Below are 15504 nucleotides of genomic sequence, written 5' to 3'. Positions count from 1 at the left end.
TTTTATTTTTTCTTAAATCCAGAAAAAGTGGAATTCCACATTTTTGTAACCCAGAAAGTGGAATTCCGTTTAAATCACTAGAACCTTTTGTGGATATAAGTTCTCTGCTTTTGTCAAAATTCACATTTATTCATTCATTTTTTTTTTAATAAGAATAAAATTGATTTCATTAGAACCCTAATTCCTTATTTTGTCATCACTATTTGGCTGAATTTCCTTTTTTTTTTTTTTTTAAATCTTTTTCTTTATCTATCTCACTTTGTCTTTCTTTTTCTGTTTTTTGGTCCCCTGACAAAAGGAGGGTGGACCTTTAAATTCAACTTTGTCCGTTCGTCTGTCTGCACTTTTCTCAATAACTACGCCTTGGAATTTTTTGAAATTTTGCACAAACATTAAACATGATATGAGTAAAAACGTAACAAAATGGATTTTCTGGGAAAACTCTGGTTGCACCCCATAGGGGTGCCTTTCAGATTAAAATGGCTAAAATTGACACTTTTGTGCTTATTAAAAACAAATTGATGCCTTGAATTTTTATAAAACTTCTGAGAAGTTGTAACTAACTAATTTCTATATAATTTTGTTTGTCTATACTTTGCAATAACTCTTGGGTATGCTCCAGGGCTCTTTTAGGACTAATAAAAACACTTCATTTTTGGGACTATTTTATCATATTTGTCCAAAATTTTCTGTGTATGTCTATTTAACAGTTTTTGTATGGTGCTGAACTCAAATTTAAATATTTTAAGGCCTTGGGACTTTTGGGGCTAAATGGGGGGGGGGGGCAAATGATGGACTTAGTCATTTCTTTTTTTGCATGGTGCAGAACTCAAACCTGCATATGTTAAGGTCAAAAACTGCACCATTTGTTCGTTTTCACCAGGATTTGACATTCCCAGGAGACTTTTGGAACTAAATTGGTTGGGGGCAAATGCTGAACTTAGTCTTTTTTTTTTATGCCTCATTCACTGTGCACTCACGGGGGGACCATGCATGCTTCACTTGTTCTTTTCTCTTCCTGTTTTGTCATACCTTTCTTTTTCCTTCTGAAAACTGAAAATATTAATTTTTCCAAATGATTCATGGAGTGGGGAGAGGAGTTTAATGACTTTTGTTTCATTAAAGAATAACTTCCTGCCTCCTTCCACCTATCAAATGCATTCTCAGTATCTTTTTCTTAATTTTAAATTTATTAGTTGATATTGATTGGAATTGTTTTAAAAAAAAAAAAAACTCAGCTCCTCCTCCTCTTCAAAAAAATTTTTTAAAAAATTGACCAGTCAGTTCAATTAAGTTGATGATTAACTAAGTTGTAAATTTGCCCCTCCCCTTTTTTTTTGTTTTTTCGTTTGCTAAGCTTGATATTTCAGAAATTAAACAGTTTTTTCAAACCATTTTAAACATGTTTTTTATAGCTTATTAGTACATCATCCAAGTTGTCTTTAGTTCTTTTTTGCACTGCCTTCTCCACACACACACACACACGTGGGGGGGGGTTAATTAATGGCTGATCAAATTCCTTCTTAGCTAATCTGAGAGTTTTATATAGGCTCTCACTTATGCTAATTTGCCAGTGTCAATACATCTCTCTGAAACGTATCAGATTTTATTCCTAGTAAGTATTATTTCATTTTCAGGATTACTTTTCTCTCTCTCGGAGATCTAGATCTGCTTCACATTATGAACATGATCTTGTACATTTACTGTAGCAAACATGATTGTTCCACTCATTGTGCTGATCCTAAGTTGTTGTCCGATCCAGTCAGCTCTTCAAAGAAATTCTTCTTTCAAAACTCAAAAGCTCAGTTTATAAAAAAATAATTGTTTTTTTTTTGGGGGGGGGGGGCATTACAAGTGGTACTCACTTCTGAAAGCTGAAATAGCAAACTTGCAGAATTTTGCCTGACCAGACCAAAACACGAGTCCCATTACAGAATTTCTTGACTGAGAGTATTAAAGGACCCAACCTGCCTGAAGAAGCACACATGGCTGAACTGTGCAGCAGTTCTCTAGAAAATAACAACTAAGATGAGAATAAAACAAATGGTATATTCATTTTTTTTAATTTTTTTTAAGAAACTTTCAAAGAAACAGGAAAATTAAATAGATTGTCTATTTTTGTGTATTTGTTGTGAAATGAAAAAAGCTTAACATTGGTTACTGGCTAATCAAGCTTCTCCTTAGCTACTTTTAGATTTTTTAGCTACTTTTAGATTTTTTAAGCTATTTTTAGCCATTTTTTATATTTATTGCTAATTTGCTTCTTGTACTTCTAGCAATCGTTTCATTTTTGGGGATTACATTGTCATCTTTCTTTCTCTCTCTCCTATTTCTTTCTTTGGTAGGTCTAGATCTGTCTCGCACTAATCATATAATCATTATTTGCTCTTCATCTGAATTTTCAAACTCATTCTGCCTCACTTAATCATGCTTGATTTCATTTTTTGATGCTTAATTCTGTAAAGGTTGTTCTAATAAATCATTAATCTAATAGCTTTTTCACTTGAACTGAGACTTTGGAATTCCTTTCCTGTTATATGCTTCCCTGACTGTGCTGACATGCAAAAGTTTAAATGTAAACATCATCTCACTCATCTCCTCTAAAACATGGTTCCAAATAGTTGACTTTACATTCAAGCGGCAATATACCTTGTTTGAGGTGAACATGACTGAAAAAAAAAGTTAACAAATAGAATCATGTAGGTTTCTTCATTATTTTATTTTTAGTGAGAGATTTATATAAACTCTCTACGCAATGATTAAATCACTACAAACATCTCTCTCTCTCTCTCTCTCTCTCTCTCTCTCTCTCTCTCTCTCTCTCTCTGAGATTTAGATCTGTCTCGCTTCTTCTTGTATTATTTGACCATCATCATCCAAATTTTGAAACTCATCCCGGTCTGCTTTATTTCATCTTCTGACACTTAATTCTGTAAAGATTGTTTCAATAAAGCATTAATGGAAGGAATCATTTTGCTTTTCTTATTCACTCTGGAGCCTTATTTGATTAGCGCGATCTAATAGACTGTTTCATCTTTCCCTATTTAGTATAACTGTATTATGCCGTTTCTGGATTCAATTCTTGTAGTTTTGTACCACATTTTTTATGTGGAATACAACATTATTAATGGAGTCCTAATTTGTCTTAATAAAGTGATGTATGGTATCAAGTTTTTGTTTATCTGTCCCTCTTAAATAATCAATTTTCACCACTATGGACTATTATGCTATTGTCTCACCGACCACTTTACACTCATCCTCAAGTGGCCTTAGGGCCTTGATAAGTGGTGACTCCCATGTAAAAAAAAAAAAAAGGTGTTCAGAGTAAGGTAAATGTCTAATCGGGGATATTTGCTTGGTTGTGTGTCTTTTAATGGTTTCTAGGTGGTCAATGTTTTCAGCAAAATAGGAGTGTCAATGATGTGAATTTTAAGTCAAACCATCCTCGGCCTTCTTGAAAATTTTTAAGATGTGTATCCTGGTCTTGTTGGGACTATGAAAGCATGTTTGAGTATAGCCAAGAACCATACCAACATTTATATGAACTGAGGTATAAAAGTTGTGTTTTAGTGAAGGAAGAAAATGAAGTGTGCATATATATATATATATATATATGGGCATGCATATAAAAATGGAAATAAAATGAAATATTAAGAGAATAAAAGGGATCCTAGGTAGCAAGTGCTACCTTAAGCATAAACAGTTTTGTAAATGCAAAAATTGATAAAAATGAAATTTTATAACAAAACATTTTATGCAACAGATAAGAATATAAAAGTTACTTTCAATTAGTAAAAATGTTAGCAGAGCAAACACATGTTTGGTAAATAAAGATGAGTGAGTAGTAGTCTCAACTGTATATGTTCATAGAGTGAATAATATGTGTGTGTGTGTAATGAATATATGTATGTGAATGTTTGGCAGTGTGTGTATATAGTATGTGTGTGTGCACAGATTTGTGTGAGTTAATGAAGCTGGTATGTGAGTTATTCGGTGGTTTGCTTTTGAAACTTGCCTTCCTTCCGTCGGTGCAGCTAGTCTCATCTCTTGTCTCTAGATTTTGGCTGTTTTCTTTATAAGGGTTTCTAACTTCTCATTTATCTTTTTCAAAAAATATTCTATAAAAAAAATACATTTCATCCATTTTGTGATATTCTAAACTGAATGTTATGTTTATTTATGCATTTCAAAAATGATTTTAAAATAATTATTTTGAAATATAGAATGTAACATTTTATTTGTAAATTTTAAAAAGTAATTTATTTAAAGTATTGCTGTTAAATTAAAAAAAAAAAAAATACCGGAAATGGATATTATATTTTATTAAATATATTTAAAATAAAAAAATATTTCTATTTAACTGCTGCATTTTTTTTTTTTTTACAATTAAAATTAACTCCATAAATGTTTCAGTAAATAATGTTTTCTTTTTTTTTTTTTTTTTTGTATTTCTTTGTTGAACTTGTTTTGAATTACTAGAAAAGTTTGATTAGAAAAAAAATTATCACTCTTCCAAAAATGAAAACCAAAAATACTTCCGGTAAGGTCAAGTGTCAAATATGTTTTTAACTGCTGCATTTTCTTTCCAGTTATTTCACTTATTTAATCTGTATTACTATTATTTATCTGTTTGGTGTTATTTCTTTTTTGTTGTTGTATGTTTGGGTTAGAAGGTTTAACTATGTCTATATTGTATAAACCAATATGTAGTGGTTTAGAGATATATTGCTTTAAGTTATTGATTGTTAACATGTTCCATCTATATATATAAAAGGCAAATGCGGCGCGTGCATTTTTGTATGTCCAAGAAAGGCTTTTCTCACCAGGGTTCTTGGGGGGGGGGGAGTTACTATGTCTTTGAACTGTTTATATACCCCCTAGATAATAATATCTATGATTTGTGAATGCACGTCGTGTCTAGATTTATTTTGATTGACTTTTATAAAATTCACACTATTTTGCTGTGTCACGTGTTTGTTTGGCTTTTTAGTATAAATAAAGTGAAACTAAATTGAAACGATGCGTGTTCCTCAGCTTTCACGCCAGAGACATTCAGAAAGCAAATCAGCTTTGATTAATGCAGTGAAAACCGTCATACCAGACAATTGCTATTCATTTTGGGCACTCCCCTTTTTTTATGGAGGCCTGGTTTTCCCCCAACAACTTACGCACCTGTCAATTCACTTAGTAATCATTAAATTTCATCCATTCTCATTCCCCTACCTTCATAGCATCGAGGTAAGTCATCACGCCTTTTTTTTTTTTTTTGCTTTCCCCTCAAGGATTCAGGTTTGAGCCTACCTCCCTCCCCAAAACTTTTTTTTTTTTTTTTTCAAACACTCGGGCAACACCGGGCACCCACGTTAGCGGGGGTACCCATCGTTGCCCGGGTGTTTGGAGGTGTGTGTGTGTGTGGGGGGGATCGAACATAATAACCCTGTTTGAATATTATATAAAAAAAAAAACTATGTTAAAACTTCTTAAAAATAAAAAGACGTCGAACATGATGGAAGCGAACGATGTTAAAATTTTTCTTTTTTTTCCCGATATGCCATTTTTTCGTTTTTTTTTTTTTTTTTTTTTTTTCATCACATTCACGGTTTTGTTTTTCTGATTTTATTAAGAAGTTTTAACATCGTTTTTTTTTTTTTTTTTTTTTTTGCTTAACCCCACACATACACACTTCAAACACCCGGACAACACCGGGTACCCCTGCTAGTCTATTATATAAAGGGCATCTGTTTTTGTACATATGTGTGTATGCCTAGCTAAAAGTAAGACTACAAAACAAACACCCACAAAGTTGGTATATTCTTGATCGGAGTTGTGTTGGATTAATAATATCTCAAATTTAGAAAAACTAATTTATTCTTTGTAAGTCAACTGGGCCATATTTCATTGGGGGAGGGGGTTCAGGTCAGTTTTTTTTTTTTTTTTTATATATATATATAAAGGAAATGTGAATGACTTTCATTATTATTATTTTCAATACATTAAAGCAAGAGAGGAATGGGCTTAGTGGATGTGAAAGAGATGTAGAAAGACGGATGTGGAAAAACAGGGAACAAGGAAAAGGTGATCGACTGATTGAGAGATAGTGATAAAAATTTTAATATAAATGTTACACACACTTTTTAACCTCTTCCAATTTTTTTGTTTGTTTGTTTGTTTGGCCCTGAGCAATGCCAGGTAGCTCTCTAAAGTTCAAAATAATTAGAGGTTTGACTAATTTTTCTTTCATGTAAATTTTGGTGTTCTTGCACCTCCCCTCCTTCCAAGATCTTGATTATTTGTCTGCAGGGATCAAATGGATTTTAGGCACCTCAGAATGAAGATTAACCCAAAGGACATATTTTGCCATAACACTGATATTTTTTTTTCTTCTTTAGTAATACCCACAATTGAAAATCTCATTGCAAGTAAAAACACTTTGATGACATAGCTTGAGTTGGTTATATTCATGCCAGAGTCTTGGTTATTTTTTAATAGAGAATAATCTTGCCTCTCTCAAGCTAAGGTGTGGTTTTGGGTAGTCCTAGGATGTCTTCTCTCTCAGGTCGTTGTCTATCTTTCCAGTGAAGTAAGTTTATTGCTTATTGCCTGATGCACCTTTACCCAGGAATACTGACAGGACTGCCTAGGCACTTTTTAAAAGACCAGAGCTCTCCTCCTTTAAGGGTGCTGTCTCTACTCTCTCCACTTTCTGACCTTGTGTCAGATCTTCCTGTGGTGGGAAGAAAGTAAATACCCACTTCGATATACTTGTGTAATCCTCACCAAAAGTTAGAAAAAATGATCACACAGAATATCGCTTAGAAATTTTTATACAAAATGAACATCGGTCTTATCATATTTTTCAATCTGCCATTAATAACAGTGGAAGTACCGGAAGTTCCAGTAAAGCAGGGGAGATAAGTCATTCTTTCATTTAAGCAAGTAAAAATGAATGACATAATATGATAAAAGTGTAATTTTCAATAAAATTATTTTTTTTTCTTACAATTAATCTTTATTTTTTCAAATTTTTGGTTATTTTACTTATTATTGCCTGACACGTGAGTACATCAGTGTTTTTACTTGTAATGCGATTTTCAATTGTGACTAAAACTATAGAAGCACCTTTTTTTTTTTTTTAACTTTTACTGCCGGTTTGATTATAAACAAAACAATACACACATTTATCACTTTGATTTCTTAGATTTAAGAAAAAGATTTTATTTACAAAAAGTTTTACTAAAAAATACATAATTTTGTTTACAAGTATGTTTTGTATGCACATTTTTAATTGAAACGAAATTTTATTTACAAAATGGTTATTAGTATAAATATATTTTTTTAAATGCATATTTTTTATTTACAGAATTTTTTATTTCAGAAAAATATAAACAAATGAGGCAAACAAATATTTAAAAAAAAATTGCATAAAAATCTGCGATGCTAAGTTATAAATGTGTGTATTGATTTCTTTATAATTCAACCAAGTGTAAAAAAAGAAAGTTTTACGGCAAAATGTATCATTTCAGTCAGTGCTCATTTGGTGTGCCTAAGATTCATTTGATCCATCTGCAGTTTTAGTTCTTTTCTGGATTATCTAACATAGTGTTTCCCAACCTTTTTACCTTCATGGAACCATTCTAATAATAGTGATGTCCCAAGGAACCCTGACATAATAAAATATTTTACTCTTATTTATTTATCTTTCATAATGGAAGCAATATCTTTTTTTTTCTTTTTTTTTTTTTGATAGCTTGTTTAGATTAAAAGTATAAAATAGCCGTTCTTAAATCTATTGACAATTTTGAAAAAGAAAAAAGTTGATACATTTTACTGACAATTAGTCCAAACACAAAATAATTGAATTTTTTTTCCAGTTCACAATTCAAAAAATAATTGAAATAATTTATTGAAGAGGCAATAACAATCAAAATAATACAAACAAAAATATATTCACCAAAAATTAAATGACCTCTTGGCAAGCCTTTAAGGAACTCCAGTGTTCTGTGGAACCATTGTTGGGAAACCCTGATCTAACATTTCCCAGAATTTTATGTAAGAATATCATCCAACTGGATGTAAATGAGGAGTTAAAACTTATGCATATTTTGCATCGATTGTTCCTTGTAAGTAAAAAAAATATCTACAAATTATAGTAATTTCAGAAGAACATGTTATAGTTTACTTGAAGCATTGTGTGTAGTGTGTAAGGAGTTGTGTTTGATGGCTATGACAATGCAGTCTTGTAGAAAAAAACACTGTCTTGACAAGGTGAATAATGACAAGATTGAAAGATACTAATAATTTCCAATTATAAATTATCTATTTACCAACATAATCTGTTGAACCATGATAGTATTGTGGTGTTAAGTTCTTAAATTTTCAAGGTGTACCTTATCTTCAGAAAGAAGAGAAAGGAATCTTTTAAAAAATTGTTATAACAATAATTTAATATATTTTCTGGGATCAACTGAGCCAGGATTCCTCAAGGGGGGTCGGTTGTACTTATTAGAAAAGAAAATGCTAACTGATTACTTGAGGAATCTGTTATATGAAAAAGAGTTGTGTGTGTGTACAGCTAGAGAGGAATGGGTTGGACAAAGGAGAAAGAGGAGGTTGTGGAGAGAAAGATAGAAAGACGGATAGAGAGAGGTAGACAGAAAGAAATTTTAACAAAAATAGACTTTACACTAGAAATTACACTTTGGCCCTGGGCAATGTCGGGTAGTCATGCTAGTCATTACTAAGTCCCATTCTACTACATGTATTATTATATGTGCAGCAATGTAAGACTGGACAGGATAAAATTATTGTTTCATAAATGCAGTTTATGAAAAGAAATGTCACTTTGTCATTTTCATTCTGCTTTATCATCATATTCAGTTTAACATCCATTTTGCATGTGTTGGACAGCTTTAAAAAATTTCTAAACTAACCTATCTCAGGTCAGGTCTTTATTTATCCGTCTTCTTCTAAAGCCCATTTTATCTTGTGTTTTCTTTGGCTTTCTCCTATGAATTGGACCAGCTATCATAACTGTTCTGTCTACTAACTCGAGTACTCTCAGCTATTCTTTCAATGTAGCTATACCATCAAAGTCTCCTGTTATGTACACACTCCCTATACTGTCCAGATTTAATCTTTCTTTGAAGTAATCAGAACTTGACCTATCTTTAAGACTCGCATTACATATCCATCGTATCATTCTCATATCATTCCTCTTCATGCAACATATATCCTCAACTCTCACTGGCCAAGTTTCACTTTTATACATCATCACAGTGTGTACACATGTCTGATAGACTCTTTCTTAGGTTGACAGTTGTAACCATCTACTGGTTATTGAAGGTGGAATTTCCATGTATTTACTCAATCTAACCCGTGCATCAGCTCCACGCATCATAGGAGGAAAAAGAAAACGTGTGACTTAGCTTGAAAGATATAAAATGATGTTAACTTTTTTTGTGATTCAGAAAAACTAAACGAGAATAAAAGCTTAAAATAATGCTAGTTTTTTTTAATCAACTTTTGATTTCAAGAAGTAGATTTTTAGATTAGCAATTGGCCAATGATTCTGTTTCTATAGAATATTAAGGAATCCAATCTTTTAGGCATGGTTCTATACTTGTTTGGTGCTAATTATATTTGGATGAATATAATTTATCTTAGATTATTTAGATTATTCCGACAATTATTCTCATGTTGGTTGTGATGTTCACAATGTTTCAAACGATATGATCTCAGACTTTTTTCAAGTGCATCTTTTCAAGCTGCTGAATTGTCTAGTCAAAATTAGGAATCTTTATGTCGAACTCAGGAATCTAGACAGAATATCAAACTCCTTCTACTCCTTATCCATTTTATAGTCTTATTGCCCACGGTCAAGGACCTAAAGTTTTCTAGGTAGTCTGTGATCTCAGTTTCTAGGTTTGGCGGTTTTTAATATTATTGATCTTATTCAAACTCCACTGCCTAAGATCCTAGTTGATGGTTAGCATCTAAGTTATCTTGGGTTGTCTGAATTTTCTCTGACCCCCCCCCTGCAAGGTCTCTGCACCTTTTCATCACTCTTCATCAAATAGCAGGTATTTCAAATTTCCTAAAACTTGTGTGGACTGTTAAAAAATAAAAAATCACTTTGTATTTGTCTTAATTTTAAATACTGATATATTTCCATTTCTCACATTGTGATAGCCTTCTATGCTCCTCTAAAAGTGTTTATTGTTTTCATATGTAGTTACATGTTTCATCATTTCATATTCATCATTCAACTAATCAATAAAAAGTCTTCTATTTTCTCTTTGCTTTATTTTCTTTTATTTCCAAAACCCATTTATGTTTTTTCTTCAAGTTTTAATATTTTGTTGACCCGTTGAATTTCCTTGGCTAAACATGTTCTTTTAAGTCAGCTTACATTTTTAAAATTGTATTATTTCTATTTTTTTGTTCATATTTTCTTTTGTAGTATGTCATTTATTTTTAACATTTTCTCTGCTGTGTATCATTTGTATATGTGTAAACTGAAAGACTATATCTTGTCGTTTTTGCCAAATTACAACTTGTTCAATATGAAGTTTGTGCATGTATCTTTTGACATGTGTACAAATTGTTTCTTTATTATTTTTTATCAGATGTTTTTTTATATTTTCTTACAGCTCATCGTTTCACTTTAAAAATAATGCTTTCATTTTACTAAATGTATTCTTGAAATCTAAATACGACACACATGCAGGAGTTATGACTTTGACACTTTCATGATACAAGATCCGTTTATAGAATTTACAAAAACGTTTCTGGAATTTATAAATATTTGTTCACAAAAGTTATTGCAGTGAATGCATTATTACTCTTTATTTTTTGGTGAGCTTTCAATATATATTGTTTATTTGCCATATAAGAGTTACACAAACTTTAAAGCAGTCAATAGTTTTGATATGTCTTTTAAAATCTGTTATCATTAACACAAATTTGAATTAATGCATCAGGAAAACAGAAAATTATTGCAATGCATAAATGAATTGTTGCACTATTTATTTATTCATTCATATATATATATATATATGCACATACACACAAATCACTACTGGCCTAGCCATATCTGATGATTCTCACCAACCTGGTAAAGGTGAAATAAATTTATAATGAGAATGGCTAACTAGTTACGTTGAATTCATTCTTTCCATAATTAACAAAAAGATTGACGAGGAAAATAAAAATTGAATAAGTTACAATAATTATTAATTCATCAAATATGGATTTGATTTTTTAGATATTTTTGAAAATCATGGGTTAAATATTATTTTGACATTTTTTGAAAATCATGGGTTAAAGATTATTCTCTATTTTGATTCCTTGTTTGAATATTTGATAAATAGTGTAATCTATTCAATTTTTTTCACCCTCAATTTTCTTGTCTGTTAATTGTTCTATCTAGTATATCTCATAAGCTTTTTATCATCTCAATCGGTTCTATAAAAAGATAACATTTACTTTGAAATTATATATATAGAGAGAGGGGGGGGGTTATGAGCATTTTTTTGAAGCATGAAAAACAATGTTACTTTTTGTATTTGATATTTTTATTGTTATTTTTTTATATTTCAAGCAGACCTCCACTCTTGGTCACAAAAAAGTATCAAAAAGAAAAAGAAAACCATTGAAAGCTTTCAACAGTTTTCTTTTTCTTTTCAATACTTTTTTGTGACCAAGAGCGGAGGTCTGCTTGAAATATAAAAAAAAATAACAATCAAAATATTAAATACAAAAAGTAATATCGTTTTTCATGCTTCAAAAAACCCTCATAACCTCTAAATCACTTTCCTAGAAGCATACATGGACTTTTAACATATATATATATATAGTACAAAATTTTGTTGAAATTCAAAGACTTACATTTTTTCTTTTCTATCACTTTTGTTTATTTCATCATTACAGCCGTTTCTTTAATAGGATGGCACTTCTATGCGTTTATGTTTTCTGAGAAATTTTCTTTCTCATCAACTCGTCAGATGTGATTTCCATTCGATGTACATGATAAACCTGGTGCATTTGTTTGGGGAAAAGAAATTCCATCCCCATATATATATATATATATATATATATATATATATATATATATATATCCTATAATGTATAACCAAATTTCAACAATTTACATTACATATCTATTTGAAACAGAAACTATTTTTGGAAATTGTTTTATTCATAGCTTTGACTAACATTTTATCACAAAATTGATTTCATCAAAACAATTTGGTTCTTAATTTTTTTAATTACATAGGCTTTTTAATTATTTTTAAGTAAAAATGGTAATAAGATAGTTAGTATTAGTTTTTTATAATATTTCTAAGAATAAATGATTCTTCAAATAAATTTAGTAAAAGATGGTCGTTCAGAAAAAATGTATTTTTCTGTTGCCTAACATCTAAATCATCTTCTGTCTTTATATTTATAAGACTAATTACAATATTTTATCAAAACTTTGATAGCAAGTTAAATGCTATCAATTTTAATGCCAAATGGTATTGCTGACAGTACAAAAATCTGTCTTTTAATTTAAATATTTTGGTTGATTCAGTTAAAATCATTAGTTGAAAATATAAGAAAATATTTTAATTGTCGCAAAATGATTTCAGCATTTTTACCATCTATTTTGTTAATGAGGTTTTATTTTATGACATTTTTGTATGATTTTGGTGACGTCCTATTACCTAAATTAAGGACATCACCACAGTCATATTTGTATATGACTGTAGTGATGTCTTTAATTGAGGTAATATCTTATACTAATATAACTATAAGTAATGTCCTATCCAAATATGACTTTGGTAATATCCTATAGAAACGTGATATATAATAATAATAATAATAATAATAATAAATCGTGCTGTTGTTAAATCAAAAATATATTTTCAAATTGAAGTAAAATTATAAGATATACAAAAATTTGTGGATCAGTTCAAATTCTGCTGTAAATGTTGCATGTGGGGGATTTTCTTGACCATGCAGCCATATTGTCTTTATTTACATTATAAAATATATCATCAATAAAAAAAAATATATTTGTTATTCTGTGTTTTCAAATCAGCTTGATGTATCTAATGTTTTGGAAAATATTTAAAATATGAAGTGAAAAAGAAAAAAAAAACTAGTCATAAGTTTGTTGTTAATGTTGGCTTCATCCTTTCATTATGAAACCAATTGAGAATGTCCATATCTCACCTGTTTTAGGCCCAACAATGAGAATTTGATGTCTGAAAAAGAATTTTGCACGCAAATTGAACGTTTGGAAGAAACTGCGGAACATATACACCAGACTTTAGCACAATTGGAAGCTAAACTGGAACCACTTCTACTTCATCCTCCTCCTTCTTCTTCTCCTCTTCGTATGTCGCATTCCATCTGTGGAATGCCTGTTTCTAAATCCTCGGAATCTTATAAAATTAACAAATCAGAAGAAATAGAAAAGAAAGCTGATTCAGCAAACACCTCGCAAAATCCAAAGAAATTATCAAAGAAGTCATACTTTCAAACATGGTATAATGTTATATTTAAGACAATCAGGAACCATCCATATCGATTTCTTCCGACTCCTCGCAGACCCCTCAAAGAGTATCTTAAAACCAAGTTATACTCTGCACTGAATCTTCATTAAAAGTCACTTCCCTTCCTGAAACAATTTTTAAAATCACATATTTATTATCATCGTCTAAAACTGGACCACAGCGATATACACTTGGCTTGTAAATGCAGATCAAAGTACCAAAGAAAAAAAAAAAGGAAAAACATCCCAAAATATTGGACGTAACCAATTCTGAAGATTACAGATAATTTTTCAGGTAGCCAAGAAATTTATGATTTTAACAGTCGAGACCTCCATTTGTTTTTTCCTTGGATGTTTAATATCTTCTGTAACCCTTTCCATATTCTGAGGTGCATAATTACTCATATTGTCACAGAGTTTCTTTTATCTGTATCAATTCTTTGTATATTTTAGTATTGTTGTGAAGGTGTTTGAATGGTGAGATACTAATATTAAGAAATAAATGGATGAAAACAATTCTATAGAGATTAACAATATAAAATGAATTAGAGAGTGTTCCTTGATATAAGTGTTGTGTAAATTTAAATTTGTAAGTTTTAGAAGTCAAAACAATGCACACACACACACATTGGTTCTTATTAGATCACTAAAGTTAAGCAATGTTGAGCCTGGTTAGTACCAGATGGGTGACTATTTGTGAATACCAGGCGTTGTATGTAGAAAGATGTTGACACTTCTCTGCAAGAACTGCAAACACCTAATGTCATCATTTTTGCTGACCGAGATATATATGCAACTGGAGTTCATTGTGAACTTGATATTCCCATGAACTTTCTCTCCCAGAGAAAACCGCTTGAAAAAAACAATTTTTGGGGAAACTTCTCAAGTGAAAATAACTTTTCAGAAATACATTTTTTTTTTTTTTTCATTTTAATTTTTGGGAAATATTTTCTGAAAAAATATTTTCATTTAACTCTTAATATATTTATTGATAAAGTGTACCATTTTGGACTACTAAAGACTTTTCATCTATAATTTTTACTAATAAACTGTTTTATGTTTGAAAATTTTTTGAATGAGGATTGATATTCGTATTATTTGGATTAATCAGACTATTGTTCTCATCTTGAGTGTGATTTTCACAACGTTTTAGTCAATATAACCTCTGACCTTCTTCAGGTGTATCTTGTCAAACTCGGGAATTTGGACAGAATTTCGAGTGGAATCCTTTATTTACTTCACAGAAGTAGCATGCTCTTGTTCCATCAGCCAAAACTGGATAGAGGTCCAAAGTAATTCACAATTGTATTTTTCAGTCGCCTACACTGAGGATTGAACCTTCAGGAGAATATCATATTTACAATTGATTTTTCCAAGTACTCTAACCATTGCGCCACAGGTCCTTGCAGACAATTCTAGTATGAATTTTAGGAGCCTTAAGCATATTTTTATTTCTAATTGTTAATATGACTATTACTAATTACTATATATAACCATATATCTATATGCTTATATATTAATGTTTTTACTTATAACTTGTATATATTATTTATTGTTTATACTTAATGGTTCCCATATCGTATAAAATTCTATACTAGGTCTACTTAGTAGTTTGTTATTCCCCAACATTTGTGCTGCTTCTTTCAGTCATCTTACTTTCCACCGTTCTTCTCTGTTTATGATGTTTACTTCGTCCCATGATGGTAGATGGTTTCCCTTTTTCCTTCCAGATATGGTCAGCTATATCTGATTTTTCAGTCTCTCCATGTACTACGGCTTTTCGATGTTCTTCTAACCATGCTTTCAGTGGATGACACGTTTCACCTTTGTATAGTTTTCCACATTTACACCGGATTTCATATACACAGTTCTTAGTCATGATTTTTTTCTGTAAGGGGCTTGACTCTCATAAGCTGTTTCTGGAGAGTTGAAGGGTTGCACAATCTCCAACCACACCTCTCCTGAAT

General features: G+C 30.8%; 1 protein-coding gene across 7 annotated transcripts in view; it reads left to right on the top strand.

The window, feature by feature from the left end:
* Window positions 1-15504, top strand: part of LOC145259789 (dual specificity protein phosphatase CDC14A-like) — a 331110-nt gene that overhangs the window by 281801 nt on the left and 33805 nt on the right. For 2 of the 7 annotated variants that reach the window (XM_080117565.1, XM_080117556.1), the window contains one exon: window positions 13225-13789. The exons of the other annotated variants lie outside the window; for them this stretch is intronic. In XM_080117565.1, the coding sequence (XP_079973691.1) occupies window positions 13225-13648 (424 nt within the window). In that variant the 3' untranslated portion in view covers window positions 13649-13789. Of the gene's footprint in view, window positions 1-13224; window positions 13790-15504 lie in introns of those variants that run through there. 7 annotated transcript variants of the gene reach the window in all.

The sequence above is a fragment of the Euprymna scolopes genome, chromosome 3 (genome assembly GCF_053919585.1).
Source record: "Euprymna scolopes isolate OS-2025 chromosome 3, ASM5391958v1, whole genome shotgun sequence".
Lineage (NCBI taxonomy): Eukaryota > Metazoa > Mollusca > Cephalopoda > Sepiida > Sepiolidae > Euprymna > Euprymna scolopes.
Note: the sequence above shows the minus strand (reverse complement) of the source record. Positions and strands in the feature narration are given on the sequence as shown.